The sequence below is a fragment of the Labeo rohita genome, chromosome 7 (assembly GCF_022985175.1).
Source record: "Labeo rohita strain BAU-BD-2019 chromosome 7, IGBB_LRoh.1.0, whole genome shotgun sequence".
NCBI lineage: Eukaryota > Metazoa > Chordata > Actinopteri > Cypriniformes > Cyprinidae > Labeo > Labeo rohita.
The window spans coordinates 2667649-2692525 of record NC_066875.1 but is presented as its reverse complement, the minus strand read 5'-3'; the positions used below and the strand labels follow the sequence as shown (position 1 = coordinate 2692525).

The window sequence follows — 24877 nt, the reverse complement described above, 5'->3', positions numbered from 1 at the left end:
CTCACCAAGGCTACTTTTTTTTCATTACAAGTACAGTGAAATAGTGAAATATTATTACGATTTTATATAACTAGTTTCTACGTGAATATATTTTAAAATATAATTTATTCCTGAGATGCAATGCTGCATTTTCAGCTGGCATGAAAGAATCTGAGGTCAGGTGAAACTGAGGGTGGGGTTTGCTGAGATAATATAAATATATAGTGAAGACACGTCCTGATTTTGACGTTCTCTTTGTCTCTTAGTGAAGTTGAATTTCTGGTCTCGGTTTGATCAAAGTTTCACTTATCAAAGAAAGTCAAGAAAGAGAAATACTGAAGTCAGGAAGGGATATTTGTTGAACAAATGTGAGATACAGAGTGAAACTCTTTAGTGTTTTGCAGCGGAGGATGGCAACGGGTATCGCATGTTTGACGTGCATTAGTATTTAACGAGAAAGACCAGCAGTGGTGTGTGACTGACAGCCGGTGTCTCTCTCTTTACACATCAAACACAATACATACCGGGACAGTGAAGGTGATTTTGTGTTCAGGCTGACCCTGAGTGATGGACACTGCTGTTGATGTCTGGAGCTCAGGGTGCCATTATTTTGTAGTTTTGTAGTCAGTTTTGACCTTGAATTCTTCTGCAGAGTTATTGAAGTACACTGACACACACACACTCGAACCCATCATTTTACTGACTTTCAGATAATCAATACATACACTCCTCTGTTGTTTCTGGTTAAATTGTATATATCAGAGTTTAATGGGGCAGAGCAGGCTGACACGTCCGCTTCTGCCTCGTGTTTTTGTTTGAGAGACTATCGCTGTACCCCAAATCGAATACTTCCCTACTTTATAGTCAGTGCTGGGTAGTAACAGATTACATGTAATCTGGATTATGTAATCAGATTACAAAAAGTACTTGTAATCAGAATATATTACGTATTATACACGCAATAGCAATAAATTATTCAAAATGTGATATGATTCTTTCTAATTCTACTTTTTCATATTTAAAATTTACATTTTTGAAATATCCTACAAAATGACAAGTGATTTCAATATTATAGTAATAGTAATATTCACTACTGTGAAAGGTTTGGGGAAAGATTTATTTTAAATGTTCTGAAAAATAAAATAAAATAAAATACCCCTAAAAAACAACTACTGTATGTGGGTTGAAATTTAACAGTCACATGAAAAATGTGCAATAATAAAAATAGCTGACTAAATAAATAAAATATAATGAAATTGTGCACACAATAGCAATAAATTATCGATCAAGTCAAATCACCTTTATTGCAATAAAGCTATAAGCCCTAAGAAGCCGTGGTTTACAGTGAATTTATAACAGCTAAAGGGGCGTTGTTGGGCAAACCCTCTTAGCTGTTATAAATTCACTGTAAACCATGGATTCATGGGGCTTACTGCTTTTATAAAACGGTTATTCCATATACGTAGTAAGGTTTCACGGAATAAAACAGCAAATAAAGTGTAATGATATAGATAAAAACATTATTCTTCCACCAAACAATGTAGTTCCTCAGAAACAGTTGTGGTTGCAACAAAGTGGTTGCCAAGGAACACACAAAAGTTAACAAAGGTGTATGTTTGTAGAGTAATTTACAACGGCTTCGAATGTGGCTCAACCAATCAGAATCAAGGACTGGAACTGTCCATTTTATAAAATTAATTTTAGAACACCCTAGTAACTGTGTAGCAATGCCCTGCCAACAACCCAGAGCATGTTAGGCATGTTAGCAACCACCCTCAACACTTCATCTAAAAGTGCCTCACAATAGCTTAGCAACTGCATAATGATTCTCTGGCAAACCACCTAATAATTCCCTAGCAACCACATAACATTACCCTAGCAATCACCGATAATACCTCGGCAACAGCATACCAATGTCCTGGTTATGACAGTAACTGCTTAATAATCTGAAATCACCTCAGTATACATTAACAACTCTATAGCAATTCCCTAGCAACCACCCAGAACACCCTAGCAACCACATACATAGCAACCCTCTAGAAACCATCCAGAACACATTAGAAACCATGCAGCACTGTCCTGGCACTCACCTGCAAAACTTAATATTTTAGAAGTATCTCAGAATAGCTTAGCAACTGTGTTGTGATTCCCCCTAGTAATTCCCTAGCAACCATGTAGCAATACTCTAGCAACCACGAAAAGGCCTTAGAATATGCATTGCAATATCCTGACAGCTGTAACTGTCTAACCCTAGCAACCACATACATAGAAACGCCCTAGAAACCACCAAGAATACATTAGCAATCACATAGCAATGTCCTGGCAACCACACTAAACACTTAGTAACACATCCAGAAATACCTCAGAATAGTTTAGCAACTGCATAGTGATTCTCTAGCAACCACCCAGTAATACCCTAGCAACTGCCGAGAACACCTCAACAACTGAATAGCAATGTCCTGACAACTGTAACTGATCTAAAGTTACTAGTAATCTAAAGGCAGCTCAGTATATTTTTAGCAACTGAATAGCAATTATGTAACAACCATGTAGAATTGTCCTAGCAACCACCCAGAATACCCTAGCAACCACATACATAGCAATGCCCTAGAAACCACCCAAAACATGTTTGCAACTATGTAGCAGTGTCCTGGAAACCACCCTCAACACATCTTAAAGTACCCCAGAATAGCTTTGCAACTGCATAATGATTCTCTGGCAACCACCTAGTAATTCCCTAGCAACCACATAGCAATACCCTAGCAACCACAAAAATATCAACTGTATTGCATTGTCTGACAAAAGTAAGTTATTAGTGAACTAAACACTTCAGTATACTTTAGCAACTGAATAATGATTTTCTGGCAACCACTTAATATTTTCCTAGCAACCACCCAGAACACCATAGAAATCATATAGCAATACCCTAGCAACCACGAAGACACCATATCAACTGCATAGAAATGTCCTGACCACTGTAACTGCTTAGTAATTTAAAATCAGCTTAGTATAGTTTATCAACTGAATAGTACTTCCCTGGCAACCACACAGTATTTTCCTAGCAGCCACCCATTACACCCTAGCAACCATGTAGCAATACCCTAGCAACCAATGAAAACACCATATCAACTGCATATCAGTGTCCTGACAACTGTAACTGCATAGTCATCTAAAATCAGCCTATTAACTGAATAGCAATTCCCTGGAAACAGCATTGTGTTTTCATAGCAACCATATAGCAATACCCTAGCAACCATGGAAACACCATATCAACTGCATAGCAATGTCCTGACAACTGTAATCGCTTAGTACTTTAAAATCAGTTTAGTATAGTTTATCAACTGAATAGTAATTCCCTGGCAACCACATAGTATTTTCCTAGCAACCACCCAGAACACCCTAGCAACCATGTAGCAGTACCCTAGCAACCACCGAAAACACCATATCAACTGCATAGCAATGTACTGACAACTGTAACTGCTTAGTAATTTAAAATCAGCTTAGTATAGTTTACAACTGAATTGTAATTCCCTGGCAACCACCTGAAACATCCTAGCAACCATATAGCATTGCCATAGAAACCACATTAGCATTGTATTTACACAGAATGTAGTTTTTCAGTTTTTCAGGTTGTTTGGTGTTACTATGATCTGAAAACAGAAGCCGTTTGTCAGTGAATGAGGGTCAGATGTCGTCTGTCTACAGCGCAGATATCGAGCCGCTGGTCTGTTCAGACTCTTAGCAGGTGTAGCTCAGATATTTCATTAGTGCTTCATTACTGTTGCCTTAAATTCAGTTCCCAATAATGCGCTTTCAGCAGGAGCGGGACGAGGAGAGGCCATCCGGCCCAGCATGCATTGTGCTGCTGGTTTTGTTCTCGTCTGTTGAACAGAGAGATCGGGTGTATGGATTCTGGCCTTTCTGAAGGCAGGAGAATGAGAGCTGATTGTTTTGGCAGGTTTTTTTGCACCTGCGTCTTTCTCTGGCTGTAATCAATCTTGCGTGCATAAGCTGATCTCGCTCGGTGCTGTTCGCGTGTAATGTTCTGTCGTCCCGCCAGACGATTCGCCATCATCCGCTTTAACAAACAGCACCTGTGCTCAATCTGCGAGCGCGCGCTCCTTTACCTGTCGCAGGGTTACCGTGGCGACCCGCCGTTTGCACAACATCGCTTTGTTGTCATGGCACCGGAGCACCGTCAACGTCTAATCAGAGCATGCTATTTAGAATTATTATTGTTAAATAATTGAAATAAAATATACAAAAACATAAGTATGTGATATTTAAAATAGCTATTAAAAGTATGTTAAAATAAAATGTAAAAATAAAGTATACAAAATTTAAATATAATGTTAAATTAAATATCTTAAATATAATATTTTAAGCTAGTAAAAATATATAAAATGTCAACTGAAACAAAATATACAAAATGTTAACTGAAATGAATAAAACATACAAACACTTGTATACTAATATAAAATGTTATTTGGAATAGTTGAGAAAGTAAAAAGGGTAAATTGATATAAAATATATGACTTAAATATATGACATTTAAAATGGCTATTAAAATATATGTTAAAATAAATTAAATATACAAAAACAAATATTTAAACTAGTAAAAGTGTACAAAATATCAACTGAAATAAAATAAACAAAATGTTAGCTAAAATATATATAATATACAAAACCTTAAATATAGTATATTATTTAAGCTAGTAAAAAGTTAGCTACAATAAATGTAACTGGGGAAAAAAAATAAATGTATTATGTTATTATGTATTATAAAGTATAATATATAAAATCGAAATATGATCCAAGCACAGAATCCAGTGGTTTGGTCATTTTGGCGTCCGTCGACCCTCTGCTCTCATGCAGCTGCTGCTGTGCAACCAATCAGCACTTGTTAATTACCCTGATGCTGAACGACCAGTTAATTGGTCTTGGCAGTATCTGGACACCATCAGGTGTTTATCATACGCAGGTGATTACAGGTATCGGGGCGGCTTTGAATCCGATTAAAGCCAGAGCCAAGACATCGGCGTGTTCCTGGCCGTGTTCGTCAGCCCTCCTGCGACCCGCCGAGAGGTTCAGTGGAGATTTGGAGAGATCAGAGCATCCAAATAAACGTCCGCTGGGCTTTCGCCCCCAAATCACAGAATATAATGAATGTGGACAGCGGCGAAGACCGCTGCCGCGCTGGAAAACAGATTGCGCCCACGAGCAGCTTGCGGAAATCGTCTCGATCTCCTTTCCAAACGGCTTGGCTTTTCTCGAAGCTTTTTGATCCAACCGTCCACAGAGGACGCTGAAAATATCAGTATCAGATTATGGATGTACAGAGACCCAAACCATAGCCTTGTGGGTTTATTAATTTAGGTTGTTTTTAGGTCAGTAATTAAATCATCGAGGGCCTAATGAGTCCCGTGTTTCATCTGCTTGTCGGATTTGTGACCCTGAAGAGGAAATGTGGCCAGAACGGCAGCAGAGTCAGCGATCGGACGCAATAAAAACTACAATTGACCATTTTGCTATCCAGTCTTTTTTTTTTTTTTTTTAAAGCATTACAGACACAAATCCTAGTTTTTATTGCTGTTTGTGTGAGAGCTATTAGATATGTTTTTGTTCTCTCCTTGAAATGGTGCTTATAGTGTTTGCTCACCTCAGACTGCATCCAACAAATAAAATACAACAATTATTATTAAATGTATAATTTGTTCATGATTATTTCATGTTTGCTGCTACAAAATGACAAGTGAATTCAACATTATACTAATAATAAAATCCACTACTGTTCAAAGGTTTGGGGTAAGATTTATTTTTAAATTTTCTGCTCAACAAGGCTGTGTTTTTTATTTAAAAAAAAAAAAATATATATATATATATATATATATATATTCACTATTCACTCATTCACTCACTATAAGATTAGTGAGTGAATGCTCCTGACAAATATTATACGTCCATCAAATACTTTTACTTCAACCTCGCTAAATTCCAGCCTCAGCCCATCAGAAGTACCAGTATTTACATAGAAACCTATGCCAAGTAATATATATATATATATATATATATATATATATATATATATATATATATATTAGCGGTGTTGAAAACAGTTGCGCTGCTTCATATTTTTGTGGAAACCTTGATACATTTTGTTTTTCAAGATTCTTTGATGAATATAAAGTTAAAAAAAAAAACAGAATTTATTTAAAATAGAAATCATTTGTCACATTATAAATGTCTTTACTGTCACTTTTGATCAATTGAATGCAACCTTGCTGAATACAAATATTAATTTCTTTAAAAATATATAATATAATATTGAGTGCTGTCAGTCGATTAAAAAAAAAAATGAATCACACATTTTTTCTGAAATAATCATGATTAAACCCAATATTAAAGTTTTTAAACACTTTTAGATTGCAAAAAATGCGCATTCAATCTTTAAATTAATTATGAAACAACATAAAGCCAGTATTTATTTTATTTTATTTTATTTTATTTTATTTTTTTTTTTTAGTGACTGAAGATGAGTATCATAAGTGATACCAGTACTACGTTTTCCCCTAATATTTAACTATTGACTATAGCCATTCAGCATCACAGTATAATTGAGAGCAATCAATTTAACATTTATAAGGCTCCCCAAAACACCTTCAGACCCCAGAGGGTTAAAAAATAACAACTTCTAATTTAAAGGAGAAGTCCACTTCCAGAACAACAGTTTACAAATAAGATGTTCATGTCTTTCTTTCTTCAGTCGTAAAAGAAATTGTTTTTTGAGGAAAACATTGCAGGATCTTTCTCCATATAATGGACTGATATGGTGCCCCGAGCTTGAACTTCCAAAATGTAGTTTAAATGCAGCTTCAAGCGATCCCAAATGTGGTTGTAAACGATCCCAGCTGAGGAAGAAGGGTCTTATCTAAATGATCGGTTATTTTCATTAAAATGATACAATTTATATACTTTTTAATGCCAAATGCTCATCTTGTCTTGCTCTGCCTGGAGTTTTGTTCCGGTTCATGACAGTTAGGGTATGTTGAAAAACTCCCATCTCATGTTCTCAATCAACTTCAAAATCGTCCTATATCGCTGTTTTACCTTTTTTGTTGAGGGTGTTTGATCTTCTTTGCATGTTCACTTTGCAAAGACTGGGTCGGTACTTCTGCAGCGATGTAGGATGATTTTGAAAGGATTTTTGAAGTTGAGGGAGAAAATACGATTGGAGTTTTTCAACATACCCTAACTGTCTTGAGCCAGAATACACAGAGTTCAGGGAGACAAAGACAAGACGAGCATTTGAGATTGAAAAGTATTTAAATGGTATTTTTTTAATGAAAATAACCAGTCATTTTGCTAGATAAGACCCTTCTTCCTCGGCTGGGATCGCTGACAACCGCACTTGGGAACGTTTGAAGCCGCATTTAAACTGCATTTTGGAAGTTCAAAATCGGGGCACCATATCAGTCCATTATATGGAGAAAAATCCTGAAATGTTTTCCTCAAAAAACACAATTTCTTTACAACTGAAGAAAGAAAGACATGAACATCTTGGATGACAAGGAGGTGAGTACATTATATGCGAATCTTTGTTTTGGAAATTGACTTCTCCTTTAACACGCTAATTTTAACAGCACTAAATAATATAATATAATATAATATAATATAATATAATATAATATAGAGATTAAATGAATAATAAATGACTTATATGATATTTAATTTAAACTCTTGAGGTTGATGATTGACATTTAAGCACTGATCATCTGTAGGAAAGAAGAGGGAGCATTTTTTTTCCAGAAGCTGCTTTGTAGTCTTATATGGCGCAGCAGCAGGATTATCAGCGTTTACGTCAGATCACTGCTGGAGCGCAGGAGCCATTTTAACCTTGTTAGTCTAGTTAGCTTTCATCATTACTAGGCCGTTTCAGAGGATTTCGATTTTGATTCAGAGAGATTATTCACACAGCAACACCTCTCCCTCACACCTGCTGTTAAATACAACCTGCCAATGTGAGCATGTGTGTGTGTGTGTGTGTGTATGTGTGAGGGGATTTCATACACCTGACTGCTCTTTCTGTGTGGTTTTGATCAAGTGTGAAGAGTGAGATTGACCGGTTATGTTTCATAGCAGCTGACCTCTCTCTCTTCAGCTCAGACATCAGCTAGATATATTTGTGCATTTAGCTGCCCTGCAAACTGTGCACAAAATAGTGCTTTTCAAGCAAGAGTTCAACCAAAAATGAAATTTTGCTGAAAATGCACTCATCCTCAGGCTATCCAAGATGTAGATGAGTTTGTTTCTTCATCAGATTTGGAGAAATGTAGCATTGCATCACTGGCTCACCAATAGATGTGAATGGGTGCCGTCAGAATGAGTCCAAACAGCTGATAAAAACATCCACAAACTATTCACACCACTCCAGTCAATCAATTAACATCTGCATGTTTTTAAGAAACAAAATCATCATCATACGCTTCCTCCAGTGAAAAAGTGGTCTGGTCTGAATCAGGAGAGAAATCTGCACAGATTAAATTAGCTCTAAACAAATATGTGGCTGGACACTGATGTGAGAAACAACAGTAAATGGACTTTTTCACTGGGGGAAGCATTATTATGGATTATGGACTTGTATTTTGGCCAGAAACAATGGTTAATGCATTTTTAAATTTAATTTAAAACCCCTCCAAAAGTGCATTTCTGCTAATACTAGTGTTGGTGTTCTCATCCGCTCCAGATCTTCCTGCTGCGGTGGTTCTCTATGGGCGGTGTTTGTGTGTTTGACTTTGTAAAGAGCTGGTGTCAAGCGTTAATTGTTGATCCTGCGGTTCGGTGGAAATCACAGTCCCAAAGCACTTAATTTTCCTTTAACACACACACTCGCAAACCCTCCAGACGCTCTACAGCAATCAAACACAATCACCACCGTCACCACATCCATTCATTTGGAGATTTTTAAGTGCTGTCGGGCCTCGCGCGTCTACGACGGGTGAATCTCACCAAACGTCTGGGTCGCGCTTCAGCCTAAAATAAAAATAAAACACAAATGACATTCTGCGTTCGGCGGATGCTTCATCTGAAGCCATGTATACGGTTATTCAAGGTGCTTTTTCATTCTGTGTGGGTGGAAATAAAACCATGACCTTGTTGTCAGTGTCAGGTTCTTTCATTTGAGCTACGGGAATGAACAATTAGGAACGAAAGCATGAAAAAGCTCTTCATATATCATAACCTGTTCAAATGTTTTGCTTTTAAGTTTTTTTTTTTGTTTTGTTTTTTTTTTTTATAATAATGCCTGTCCTTTTTTATAACAATTTGCATCAAATATTTACAGCTATAAATAAGGCTATACATGTATAAATACTTTATACACCTAAATTTATTTGCATTGCAGTAAAAAAAAAATAAATAAATAATAATAATAATAATAATAATAATGCCATTTTTTATTTATTTATTTGTAATTGTGCTTAATTCTCATGAATATAATGCTTTAATGCTAATAATGCTAATAATAATAATAAATAATGCCTTTTTAATTTATTTTTAAATGTGCTTATTTGTCATGAATATAATGCACTACTACTAATAATATTAATATTATTAATATAATAATGACGTTTTTATTTATTTATTTATTTTTAAATGTGCTTAATTGTCATGAATATAATTTAATGCTAATGCTAATAATAATAATAATAATAATTATTACTAATATTTATACTTAGATATAATATTATATATATATATATATATATATACATATTTTTACATGAGGATTAATGTAATAATAATAATAATAATAATAACTACAAAAATGTGTACTTTAGTTATTATTTAAATAGGTACATTTTATTGTAATTTCCACCAACAATATAATTCTGAAATTACATGTAAAAATGTACTGAGCTGTGAAAAAGAAAAAAAAATCACTCAAAGTTCAGCTAATTGTAATTGATATATATTTAATAAAACCTTTAATTTAGTCATTTAATTGTATTTAAAAAGCAGTGAAACACAGAAGTATGTTGTTTTTTTCTTCTTCTTACGTAACTTTTTATTAATAGTTTTTAATAAAAAATAATAGCTTTATAATGGTAAGTAAATAAATAATTTATAAATAAATAAATTTTTTTTTTTTTTTTTGGATTTTTGCTTTATTTCGTTTGTTTTTGGGCTTAACTGTATCCCGGTCATGTTGTTGATGCTGTCATGACTCTCTCTGTCTTTCTCTCTCTGAGAGTCAGCTTTGATTGCCATGTATTGACATGCCCGTTGTAACACGGTTTCTTGCTGATTGATGCATTGACATGGTTGAAGTGAGGTAGCTGGAAGACACCTGGACACTTGAGGAAAAGTGCTGGTTTCGCTCTGACGTGAGTGTGTGTGTCTGTGAGTGAAACACCTGCAGCCTGTAGTTGTTAAATCAGCTGTGCTGACATGCTCTAATATGTTTACTCTTATCAGCTACACACACATTTCCATTCATTCATAATTCACCGGCCGCGGCACCTCAGAGGTCAAACAGCGTAAGCGCTTTAATACGAGTTTAAGTCTGCTGCTGGTTTGGACTTTATCTGACAAGCAGAAAACGGCTGTTAATGTGTCTGTTTTTCTGCTCTTAATGAAGCGTTTCGCTGTAATCAGGAGACTAAACACTTTTCTAATCAGCCGTTTAGCACTGACTTAGAATCAGTGTGAATTGCCATTCACATTTTATTTTCATAATATGATATATTTCATAGTGAAGCAGGATATTTGGGGATCTTGATTTTATCCGTTTGGGATTTGATTGGATGATGAGAAGAGTGTGTTTGACAGGCGGTGGGAGAGGATGACGCTACACTTGTCTCTCATACCGTTATAACCCAGAATATTTCAGCACTCGGTGTGCTTAATAAAAGCATCACTCAAAATAACACCGTCAATCTCACACCTTGTGAAGAAGAAATGCACTAATTGTGTTGAATGTGCACTTGTAGTGAAAGTATATTTTTTTAAAAACGTGACGTGCAGATAGTATTATATTCATTTTAAAAAAGGCCACTTAAGTGACTATAGAGACACTTTTATGACTGTTTCTGAACACACTTAAGTAGACTTTTAAAAAGTGACCTTTGTAATGTCAAATTAAAAGTTTTAAAGTTGAATCATTGTTTTAATAATCTTTTGTTGTTTTATGTTTATGCACATGTATGTTGATGTGCTGACTATCATTCATTTATTCGTTACATTTTAAATGTACTGAATTGCAACTTCATTACAAATGTCGTCACAGATAATCACAAATATATTTACGTTTTACAATTTAGTTTAGCATAAATGCTTCTCAGTACATTCAGCAGTAAAATTTTATTATAATTCTTACTTTTGTGTGTTATTCAATATTGTATTATATTAATTAATTTCATTACAAATGTGTCATTGCAAATATGTTTAAATAGGTGTCTTTTAGTTTTTAAATTATTATTTTTTTTAAATAAGTTATGTTAATTATGTTTATTAATAATTATTAGTAATCCTAGTTATGTTTTATAGTAATTGTCATTATTAAAAGCTGTGTAATGATGCATTTTTTACTTGATGAGAAATGTTCTTAATTGTCATGTAGATACTGCATTAATGCAAGCAGTAGTAGTAATAATAATAATAATAATAGTAATAATTATCAGTTCAGCTAATTACATTTGATGTAAATTGAAACTATAATACATTTTCATGTAATTGTAATTGTAATTAACACGCAGTGAAGTGTTTGAAAACATATTACTTTAAAACTTGCGTTTATATTCTTTTAGAGCATATTATTTATGTAATCAGTGCTTTTTTTAAAAAGCATACTTAAGTGCACTTCTTTTTTCCCTGTCTTTTTTTCAACATTTCAACAATTTACTCATAACATACAAAATAACTTATTGAGAAAGGAAATGTATTCGTCATGCCGGACAGCAAGAATAAAAGAAACCAAAATAAATACATAAATACATACATGTACCCAAAATAAATGCACAAATAGATCACTAACAGTACAAATGATCTTCCTGTTTAAAGTGTACTCCTTTTTTTTTTTTTTTTTTTTTTACACAGGGGAACACTTTTGTATGACATCACAGTTTGTGGGCGGAGCTTCATCTCATGTTGAATTCCAGTAGTTTCTATGTGATTCTAATATTTGCTGTTGCGATAAATTTTGATCTCCATCTTCAGTCTCTAATCACTAATAGCTTTGCTACACACTGATTTGAGGTCTGCGTGCGCGTGTGTGTGGAAATGGCCTTGTCTCAAAATTACATGATTTCCATTGGACGGTGAAACCCAGTTGGTATCCATGGCAGCAGAGTGGTGTCCATGGCAACCTGCTGGTCCTCACTTTGGTGACCTTTGAGTTTTAGGACTGTTTTGGCACCTCACATCAATAAGGCCCGCCCACATGCCAACATGAACCAATCAGAATCAGGAGCTCTGGAGAGCTGCCAATCATCAGACACACGCATATACACATCCGTACAAAGCAGCAGCACACATGATTGGTGGGAATGGCGATTTCCGATGAATAGAAAGTTCAAAATAACAGCATTTGTTTAAAATGGTAAACATTTTGTAACATTATAAAATGACTTTTACTGTCACTTTTGATCAATTTAATGCATCCTTGATTAATAAAAGTGTAAAAAAACAAACAAACAAAAAAAAATAAAAAAATAATAATAATAATAATAAATAAATAAATAAATAAAAAAACCTTGACCCCAAACTTCTGAAGTGTGTGTGGGTGTGCATGTGCCAAAATACCAATAAATAAAAACAAATCATATATATATATATATATAAAAATCTGTGTAAGCATATTACATTTTGTTTTATTTTATTTTATTTTATATTATTTTATTTTATTTATTTATTTATTTTTTTTTTGCAGATGAAGATATTCCCCGAAGTGAGTTTTTATTTATTTTTATTTTATTTAATGTCTAGAAATAAATGAAAACAAATCATATAATATAAAAAAATGTGTATAAGCATTTCTTTTTTTTTTATTTAATTTGATTTAATTTAATTTAATTTAATTTTTAATTTAATTTTTGCAGATGAAGATATTCCCCGAAGTGAGTTTTTATTTATTATTTTATTTATTTAAGGTCTAGCTCACGCCTAAGCTATTGTTTTTGCTATTGTTTTTCAAACTGTAGTTATGTAAACACCACACACACACACACACACACAAACAAATTACTGTATGAATGTTTTTCATAAACAGATTTAAGTGATAAATGATGTGACATGACATTATGTGTTTCGCTGTTTGATTTAATGTCTGTCATTGCTGAATCCTCTGTTATATCTCACAGCTGTCTTATGCATTTACTCCTTCAACTAGTTTTATTTCCTCACACACACACACACACACACTATAATTTGAGATCTTCTGTTTCTCCACAGGCCTCTGCTGGAAGGTTTGCTGCTGCACAAACATGTTTTATTTCTTGTATTAAGTCAAGTGCACATTGTGTGACTTGTTTGCCGTCTTAGACACAGGAATCTGATCGCTTGAGTTTCAGTAAAAGCAGTCGGTTTGGACCGAACTCTGAGCTGAGATGTTCATCATACAATGCGGCAAAAATCACACAGCTTGCGCTCGACTTGATTGAGACACCAAAACAGATGCTTATTGTTCCTCAGGTTGTTCTGGAGAAGAAGCAAATGTCGAGTCTTTATTTCACTGCTCTGATTTTCTCTCTCTGTCTGTGTTTTTCTCCTCCATGCCTAAAATAGAGGTGGAACAGAAAGGTAAAGATGTGTTTCTTTCACCCCGTATATCGTGTCTGTGTCGACTTTCTGCCAACATGTTTAACATTTTCTCAAGTGAACCATCATGCATTTATTCATGCCTGAGAGATTATTTTCGACACTGGCTTTGTGATATTTAAACACACTGTTCAGCGTTGCAGTCTGTGTGTTTGTTAATATTATATTTCATCGGAGGAAATGTTATGTATGTGGTGGAGATGGTGCTGTGGTGGGCTCGTGTTTTTCCCGTAGTCTTCAGCTTCATTTCAGTCTGTGTGTGTTATAATGCTCTTCTCCTGCTGCTGCTCAAAACACAGAAAAAAAATCCTCATGTGACATTTCTATTTTAAAAAGTATTTTATTGGATGAAGATGAGTGCAACATAATGCCATCAATATTTAGATTTTCCAGAAACATTATACATTTTCAAAGGTGTATATCTGCATAAAAATATAATTTAAGATCATTTTCATCAACAAAATAAAACGATTAATCGTGATTATTCGCATACAAAATACAAGTTTTTGTTTACATAATATGCATGAATACTGTGTTTATTTATCATGTATATATAAATACTAGGGCTGTCAAATGATTAATCGTGATTAATTGCATACAAAATAAAAGTTTGCCTAATATATGTGTATGTACTGTGTGCTGTACTTAATTATTATGTATATATAAATATAAACACATTCATGTATATATTTAAGAAATATTCACAAGTAAAAGTATTTATTATAATTTTAAAATAATTTATATATAAATCAAAATATTTGTACATAAGCAACATTTCTCTTAAATACATACATTAATTTGTGTGTATTTATATATACATAATTACACACAGTACACACACATATATTAGGCAAACTTTTATTTTGTAAGCAATTAATCGCGGTTAATCGTTTTACAGCTCTAATAAACACACACACATACAGTATATATTTGAAAAATATTTACATGTATTTAAAGGTATATATTTATATTAATATAATTGATATTATATCTAAATATTTTTTAATATATAACATATTTTTCTTAAATATATACATGTGTGTGTATATGTACATAATAAATATATACAGTACACACTTATTATGTAAACAAAAACTTTTATTTTAGGTGCGATTAATCGTTTGACAGCACTAATTTGAACATATATGCATTTTTGAAATGTAAAATGAAATAAATACATATATTTATGCAAATAAATGCGTGCATTACAGATTTCCATAAAGCAGAGATGGACTAAAAAAACACTAAACTTGCACAAATAAGTCGAACACATACACACACAATAAATGCATGCATGCATTTCCCCAAAAACTGAAAGCAATCTAAGGGGTAGTGGATTTTTTTTTTTTTTTTTTTTTGCATTTTCTAATTGCATTTTAATGCATTTTTAATTATATAACTATACACAATTACATAATTTAAAAATTCAAAGCTACATTTATCAGACACACAAAAAACTTAATTAGGCAGACAGCATCAAACGTGAAAACACATGCAAATGAGCTAAGACTTGAAATGACAGTAATGGTAATAAACCAAACAAACAGTCTAATTTGCATAACTGAATAGAAATTAAACATAAACAGCACTTTAAAAAAAATATATATTAAAAATGTCATGAAATGCAATGAATGGATCTCTGCAATCAGACTTCGTAATGCAACTTTCACTTTTCATTATCATCTTCAAAGAGATCCATTAGAAAATGCACTATTATGTGCTATTTTGAGAAATGCTGCGTTACTCTCACACCACTGGAAAACATAATTGTGGTGAACTAGTTACTTGACTAAACATGTAAAGTTATTACGCATAATTGCATTACAATTGCACAGCAAACTCACTGATAGCTTTGCTGATTATGTGATTCATGTAGATGTTTTGTAATGTCATCCTGAGTTTATAACAAAACTTAGCGTTTTTTTTTTTTCTTCAAATGCTGCAGGATTTGCTTCACTCAGGCGTCGAGTTTGTCTGTTCAGGACTATAAATATTATGTATCCTTTCTCATCTGCCAGCTAATTAGATCTTCCAGCATCAGTGTATCGGCTAAGTGCTCGCAAAGCCCCGTTAGCACTTTAACAGTAATGATATTCATAATCTAATTCCCATTTAAAACATCCAGTGAAGCCCAATCAATAACCCAGCCAATGAGCTGTCAGCATTTTAAATGACATCATTATGATGATAGTGCTGCTAACCTTCAGGGTGACACCATCTGACACACACACACACACACACGTCTCAAGGCTGAATCTATCAGTGAACACACATGCTTTATTACATTTCCACATGTGTAGATCTCAGGCGTTTTCACATTTGTTTTCTGTGTTTCTAAACTGCTTTAGGAATCAGATTATGACGTGCCAAAATTGTTTATTTTACAAAACTAAACCAAAATCAAAACGTATTAATATCACCATGTATTGCGGAGACAAATATATATTTTCAAAACATTACTTTGGCAGGCTGAATATGAAAATGGACCATTTTGGGTTCTAATGGTCTCTTGAATTTTGATCGTTTCATGCTCTCAGTGGCCGGTCATTTATCACACAAAACACATTTCATCCACATTGGCATCTGTCTAATTTGACAAGCTTCTAACAAATGGCAGATGAATTTGCACCAAAATACTTTTTAGTGTACTAATTTTAGTATAAACATGCTACCATTTGTAAGTTTGGGGTCAGGAGATTTTTGTATTGTTATTTTATTTAAAGTAAAATAATGTAAAATAATAAAGTTTGTTATTCATTTTTTTTTTTATTTTATATGAAAAGTTAAAATGGATACTTTTCAGTTAAATGGACACTATTATTATTATTGTTATTATTATTATTATTATTATTATTATTATTATTATTATTATTATTATTATTATTATTATTGTTGTTGTTGTTGTTTATTTTTGCATCATATGAATAAATTACATTTGAAATTATATAACAATAGAAATAGAAACAATAGAATACTGAAAACACAATAGTAATAATAATAATAATTATTATTATTATAATTATTGTTATTAGTGTTGTTATTTATTTTTGCATCACATGAATAAATTACGATTGAAAATATATTACAATAGAAATGGAAACAATAGAATACTAAAAACACAACAACAGCAATGATAATAATAATAATAATAATCATCATCATTATCATAATCATCATCATCATTATTATTATTATTATTATTATTATTATTGCTATTGTTGTTGTTATTATTGCTGTTATTTATTTTGCATCCTATGAATAAATTACATTTGAAAATATATTTCAATACAAATAGAAACAATAGAATACTGAAAACAACAACAACAACAATTATTATTATTTTTATTATTATTATTATTGCTGTTGTTATTTATTTTGCATCACATGAATAAATTACATTTGAAATATATATTACAATAGAAATAGAAACAATAGAATACTGAAAAACAACAACAATAATAATTATTATTATTTTTATTATTATTGCTGTTATTTATTTTTGCGTCATATGAATAAATTACATTTGAAATTATATAACAATAGAAATAGAAACAATAGAATACTGAAAACACAGTAGTAATAATAATAATTATTATAATTATTATTATTAGTGTTGTTATTTATTTTTGCATCACATGAATAAAGTACAATTGAAAATATATTACAATAGAAATAGAAACGATAGAATACTGAAAAAACAACATTAATAATAATAATTAATAATAATAATAATAATAATAATAATAATTGTATTAATAATTGTATTTTTGCATCATATAAATTGCATCTGAAAATATATTACAATAGAAAACAGTATTACTTTAAATGGTAATAATACAGTAATAACAAGTTAAATGTGAACAGTCTTTGAGATTAATAAACAAATATGCGTGAAGTGTGGGAAGTGTTTTCTCCTCCCTTTTAAAAGTTGACAAGCCTGTTTATTTGACTATTTATTATCCTATCCTGCATGATTTTGTGATTATCTGCATGTTATTATCAGAGCAGAAACGTCTGATCTGATCTGATCTGATCTGAGATCAGAGACATTACACTACAGTCACACTCACACAGCAGCAGAGATGAGCATTAAAACACTCCATGATCAGTCGCAGACAAACTCCCTCTTCCTCCTCATCTCATCTCTTCCTGGTGTTTTCCTCTAGTCCGCTTCATCTGTACTGGATCATATTAAAGCAATAGATCACCAAATAATGAAACCTCTCATCATTTACTCTAAGCTCCTGCGATTTTCTTCTGTGGGACACGTTTCGCAGAAAATGCTCATTGTGCTTGTCCAATGCAAACTCCAAAATGTTATGCTCCAAAAACAACAAAACATCATAAAAGTGGTCCATATGATGATTAAATGTGTTATTTGAGAGGTAGAGGGAGATTTTTAGTTTCTGCCGACTTGAAATTGTCACTCAAGGCTATTTTATGATTTCAAAAGACATGTATAGTTGCCATATGGACTACTTTTATGGTGTTTTTTAATCTATTTTGAAGCTTGAAAGACAAGTTTACTGTGAAATGCGGTTTGCATGACTGTTCATCTCGATTAGTCATCCAAAAAAGGAGTCAACTAGTTGGCTGGTCAGTGTTTATTAGTGCTCCACTGATTAAAGAAAGACAGATGTGGCTTGGGACTGACATGAGAGTGACTAAGTGAAGACCAAATGATATTTTTGGCTGAATTAATTCTTGAACAGCCCTTCCTCACTTCTTTCCTCCATCCCGAGTCGGTCTCAGGCCTCGTCTGCCGCTTTCAGTCCCTGGGCTTTCATTAGAGACTCTCTGTAAAGTCTTAAATGTGTGTTTGTAGTTGTGTTTGGGTCAGCATCATTAGAGCTCTGTGATCTTGATTGCAGTGGGTGTTTGGGGCTTCGCTTTAAACGCCGGATTAAGAGACAGACTAGAGCGCTTGCTGCTTGCCGAGTATATTACTGTAATCGTCCGGATGGACCGTCTGAAAGTCGTGTGTGTGTGTGTGTGTGACTGCAGCATTATAACGGCGCTGACGCAGGAGCCGAACGGCCCACTTCATTAACCTGTGTAACACCTGTGTAAGCGTTGAGCGCCATATCATTTTCTCTCTAAGAGACGCTCCAGCTTCCTAATGGAGCCGCTGGATTCAGTCACGGATGCAGAGGAAGCTTTATTTTTCACAGTATCAAGGAACGAAATGAGTTTCTTCAACTATGGCCACTTTTGGCTCTGTGGACTTTTTGGGAATTAAATTCCTTTGGAAGAAACTTTACAAACTCACTGGCTTATTTTGTCTAATAACATGAATGTAAATGCACCACAGGAGAAATATGATGTTTTTCTTCTGGACGGTCATGGAAATCGAATTACCACATCGATCACATTTGATATGTTATATTATATACTACATTTGCAATATATATTACATTTTCACTCCTCTTGCATAAATTGATTTTAAAAAAAGTTTTTAGATCAAGCTTTATTAGGGAATAAATTTGATTATCTTCACACAATACATATTGAAACTATTTTACTTATTTTATTACTTAATTTAGTATTATATTTTATTTAATAATTTATTTATATTGTACTGTTTTATTTTAGATGTTATATATTTTAAATATGTTATCTTTTTTGTATAATCTGGTAAAAAATGAAAGAAGTAACATTAGATATTATACTTTAGCTTTGTTAGGGAATACAATATAATAATTACAATAAATTAGTAATTATCTTCACAAATAATTTTCACACAATAAATACTGAAATGGTTTACGTTATATTATGTCATGAAAATATATTTTCAGTCTTCTTGCATAATTGTTGGGAAAAAACAGTAACTTTAGATAAAGCTTTATTAGGGAATAAATTATTGTAATAATTATGATAAATGATTAATTATCTGCACACAAACCATTTCAATGCAAAAAAGAAAAAAAGAAAGAAAAATGTATATATATATTTTTTTACCAAATTATGCGTAAAAAGTACAAAATGTAATTTTCACATAATTTGCATAATAATAATAATAGTAATAGCAGCAAATGAAGCTTTATTAGGAACTAAATTATTACAATAAATTATGAATTGTCTTTAGTATATTTTACTGTTTTACTATTTATTTTATACATGGTACATTTACATTATGTATTGTAAATATATTTTCACTCTTCATGCAAAATTTAGTTTAAAACAGGGTCAAAAGTAACTTTAGATAAACCTTTATTCGGGAATAAATTCTAATAATAATTATGATAAATAATTAATTACGTTCACATAAACCATTTCCATCCCAAAAAAAAAAAAAAGTTGAAATGGTAAAACAAATATTTTACCAAATTATGCAAGAAGTGTAATATATATATATATATATGTATATGTATATGTATATGTATATGTATATGTATATGTATATATATGTATATGTATGTATATATATATATATATATATATGTGTGTGTGTGTGTGTGTGTGTGTGTGTGTGTGTGTGTGTATGTATGTATGCATACATGCATACATTTTCACATAACTTGCATAATTTAAAATAATGATAATAATAATAATAGCTTTAAATAAAGCTCTATTAGGAAATAAATCATTACAATTAATTCTTAATTATCTTTGCAAAAATCATTTTTACACAATTATTTGTTTAACTATTTTACTATTTATTTTATACTTTGTACATTTTTATTAGGCATTTTAAATATATATTTTCACTCTTCGTGCATAAATTGGTTTAAAAAAAGGGTTAAAAGTAACTTTAGATAAATCTTCACACAAATAATTTTCACACAATCAATATAGAAATGAACTATTTCTAAATATTTTTATGAAGGAATTTTAATAGTTTAGCGTTGAAAGTAAAGGGTAAGGCATTCAAATCTGCATAAAAGGCACAGGTAGTAAAAAAATAAAAGCTGAAGGTAAAACATTTTAACAAGACCGTTTTAGAGTGATTTTTATCGTTTTCATAAAATCAAACCCTGGAACATAAAAGTGGACGAAACAGCCAGATATGATAAAAGCCTCCAGCTGTAAAAACAGCAGCGTTTCGCTTTAATTTACTGACTGTTCGGAGCATTTCTGCAATGTTAAATATCACAGAGGTAGTCATGCGATCACAGACACGCGTGTGCTGCTCGCTTACCGCCGTCCCTGTAGATTACACCGTCTGTGGTATCAACAGATTTGACCCTCGCAGGAAATTAATTGGAATGAGTTTATATATTTCTAACCTAATCTGGTTAAGTGTATGGATCGCCGCAGTCAGGCTTGGGCTTTAATCAATTTCTCGGAGCGAAAGCCCTGGAAAGAAACACAATCTTTCTGTTCTGATGCTGCGCGGCTGCTTAGAGCGAAGCCGAATGGAGCAAAATACGCTTATTATTAGTTTTGTGCGCGCAGACGCAATAAATCACGTTGACACAAATTGACAATATCTTAGCATCGGGATGGAATCCGTTCGGATTGTAATAAATATAAGCTCATTATTATGTCTCCGCGGCCTCTGGCCCCTTTGACCAGCTGTCATTAATAAGCCGCCTCTTATTTATCAAAATTTGAAATGCCAGATTCAAGTCAAAATGAAATCTTTCTGCATGTGTCCAATCCGTCGCCTTGAGGAGGAGAGTTCAGATGCAACACACCTGTCTGGAATCTGCTAGAAACCCTGAAGACCTTGATTTACCGCCTCAGGTGTGTTTAATTAGGACTAGAGCTCGACTCTGCTGGATAGTTTTGTGCTCCAGGAATAAAGTTGAAGACTCGTGTAGTAGATGCACACACCTCTAAAGGACTAGTTCAGACCTAAAGGGGAAAATTATTTACTCAAACTCATGTTTTTCCAAAGCCTTAGGAATTTCCGGTTTCCTGTGGGACATAAAAGAAGAAAGAAAGAAAGTGCATCTATTAATGCGAAAAACAAACAAAAAAACATCAACAAATGTTGCTAAGTTTATTGGAAACCATCTATCGCAGTGATTCTCAACCTGGGGTCTCAGGATGACTTTAAAGTGAAGTAATAAATTGTATTGATATTTTTATTTATATAATTACATATTAACATGATCAAAGTCTAATGTCATTTACAATGCAAAAATTAAAGACACAAAATCAATATATACTGTAAACTCAATGTAAGTCATATTTTAAAAATGTCAAAAAAAAAAAAAAAAAAAACATTACTACTGGAATCACACACACAAAAATCTTCATCATTAAATGTGACCTTGGACCACAAAACCAGTCATAAGTATCACGGGTATATTTGTAGCAATAGCCAACAATACATTGTATTGTTATCGATTTTTATTATTATTATTATTATTTTTTTTTATTTTTTTTTTTTTTATGTCAAAAATCATTAGGCTGTTAAGTAAAGATCATGTTCCATGAAGATATTTTGTAAATTTCCCTCTGTAAATATGTCAAAACTTACTTTTTATTTAGTAATATGCATTGCTTAGAACTACATTTGGACACATTTAAAGGTGATTTTCTCTATATTTCATTTTTTTTTTTTTTTTTTTTTTTGCACCCTCAGATTCCAGATTTTCAAATAATTGTATCTCAGCCAAATATTGTCCTATCCTAACAAACCATACATCCATGGAAAGCTTATTTATTATTTCAAAATTGACCCTTATGATTGTTTTTGTGGTCCAGGGTCACAGTTTATGTAATATTTAAAATAAGTTAACCATGTTAATGAACTCAATATATCCATAAAAACTTTAAAAGTAAGCAGCTTTGTCAAAATTACAGTAGAAACACCTTTAAAGGTGTGAAGGAGGAACTGTCAAATATCCTGTTGGAAACCATTGGGCCTTCTAATCAAACATGTTGAGCACCACTGATGTATAGTGTTCTGGCTGATTTAAGTAATTGAATTAAATTAAAGTAATTACAAAGAAAATTACAAAGGTTAAAAAAATGCCCCTGCAAATAAATTCCATGGGTCAAATATTGTCCCTTAATAGAAAAGTTTATTTCTGACTTCAGACTTAAACCAGTGACATTAGGTGTAATGGACGCGTTAAACTCTGTGAGAATGCAACATCTTAAGAGAATAATCTTCAATGTCAAATGATTTCCCCACACTTGGCTACATAGCTTTGGGATATATAAAGACTTTGAGCATTCTGCACAAGTTCTATAGTTTGCTAACCTTTTACTGTATACGGAGGAAAGCAGCTTGAACATTCTTCTACATTTCTTTTTAATGGAAAATTAGCATTTGGGGGTGACATATGTAATAAATTACGATTTTTCTTTCTGACAAAATAGCGTTCGGTGGTATGGGGGAGGGAAAGAGTTTGCTTTAACATGCGGACATCAAAATAGCCTGCGGCAAGTGTGTAAAAGCAGCCCAATTTCACAGTAAAACCGTGGACTTGGCAACCCTGCCTCTGGGACATAAAAGTACCCATAGTGTGAGTATAATGCCAATAAAATGATTTTCAAAGTTAATAAAGCAAGCAAATGATAATTCAAATTTTTGGAAACAGGAAAACATTGTATTAAGTTTTCAAAATTTGTGTCACTTGCATTTCTTTGTAATTATTCATGAAATTTCAGCAATTTCTGAGTAAAATTATTTCGAAGTAAATCTTACGTCACTTGAAGTGTTACATTTTAGCAAAATCTGAAATTAACTTAAAGTTACTAATAATAATGTGCAAATGTAATTCAAATAGCTGCAAATAAGCATTAGATGGCTGTTTGTCCTCTGACCATAGTGTTTTCTGCATGCAAACTACACTGTAAAAACAAACAAACAAACAAAAAACACACAATTTGTTGAGTCAACTTAAAATAATTTGTTACCCTGGTGCCTTAAAATTTTAAGTTCAGTCCACTTAAATAAGTTTAGTCAACATTAAATGTTAAGTGAAGAAATACTAAGTGACATCTTAGATAACTGAGCTGACTGAACAAAATATTTGGTTTGTTAAAAGCTTAAAAGCTTTGGGTAAGTTACCCAGCTGCCTTAGAAGTTTAAACAACTCGGATATCTAAGTTGTCCCTTAACTTTTTTGAGTTGACTAAACCGGGTAACAAATTATTTTAAGTTGACTCAACAAAATGTTTTTTTTTACAGTGTAGTCTGTAACTCAGCACTGGTGGATCAACATGTCAGTCAGGCAGCGTCTTCATTTTTAAACAAATGCTGCTTGGCCAGAATCAGCTACAATAACATAATAACACAGCAGATGTAATGTGTATTGCTCAGTGGTGTATAAAGTACCTGAAAGCCATCCTTAAGTAAAAGTACAGATATCTTACCAGAAAATGACTTTGGTAGAAGTCACTGTTTAGAATATTACTTGAGCAAAGGCTTAAAGTATGAGATTTTAACTGTACTTAAGTATGAAAAGTATTTTTTTCTTCTTAAACGTACTTAAGTATTGAAAGTAAAAGTAGAAGTAAATGCAAAATGGAAAAGAAGCAAATAAATACATATAAAATGTTCACACACTGTTTGAGTAGCAAGATTGTGTTCAATTTTAACTCTTTCTTCCATTTTGTATTTTGGGTAAGAATAAGAATCACTTCATCCGATACTTAGTGTCTTTCATTCCAACATAAGAAAACATTTCTGGAATCTGCCAATAAAATAGCATTTACATTGCCCTCCAAAAGTTTGGAAACGCCCTAGAAAAGTGGGGTTTTGGACAATTTTGGCATGAATCCTTTTTAATTTGTGATAATTTTGCACTGATAAGGGACAACACAAACTACGAAAACATATTTTCATAAACAGTTTATACATAGAAAAAACTTAAATTTTCAATTCATCAAAATATCCACCATTAGCAGCTATTACAGCTCTGCAGAGTCTGGGCCTAAATTAATTGTATTCTAAACTTAATTGTCAATCAGTTGTTGAAGCTATTAAGGTGTGCTGACCCAAAAATCTTTTAAAAACCTGGGCCAAGTTTACACCAGTAACCAGGCATCACCGCTGACAAAGGGGCATGTCTGACTTTGACATGTGTATATTGCCATTATTATGTCATCAAAATGAAAAGTATTATTACTGGTCTTCAATGATAACGTCAAATTACTTTAATGTAGTTGCACCAAAAATTGATAA

The 24877-nt window shown here is 32.5% G+C and overlaps 1 protein-coding gene across 22 annotated transcripts in view; it reads left to right on the top strand.

Annotated features, from left to right (window-relative positions):
* LOC127167882 (adhesion G protein-coupled receptor L3) overlaps window positions 1–24877 on the top strand; it is a 332296-nt gene that overhangs the window by 176465 nt on the left and 130954 nt on the right. For 14 of the 22 annotated variants that reach the window (XM_051114240.1, XM_051114245.1, XM_051114239.1 and 11 more), the window contains exon 5: window positions 13759–13773. The exons of the other annotated variants lie outside the window; for them this stretch is intronic. In XM_051114240.1, coding sequence (XP_050970197.1) covers window positions 13759–13773 — 15 coding nt within the window. The remainder of the gene's footprint in view (window positions 1–13758; window positions 13774–24877) is intronic. 22 annotated transcript variants of the gene reach the window in all.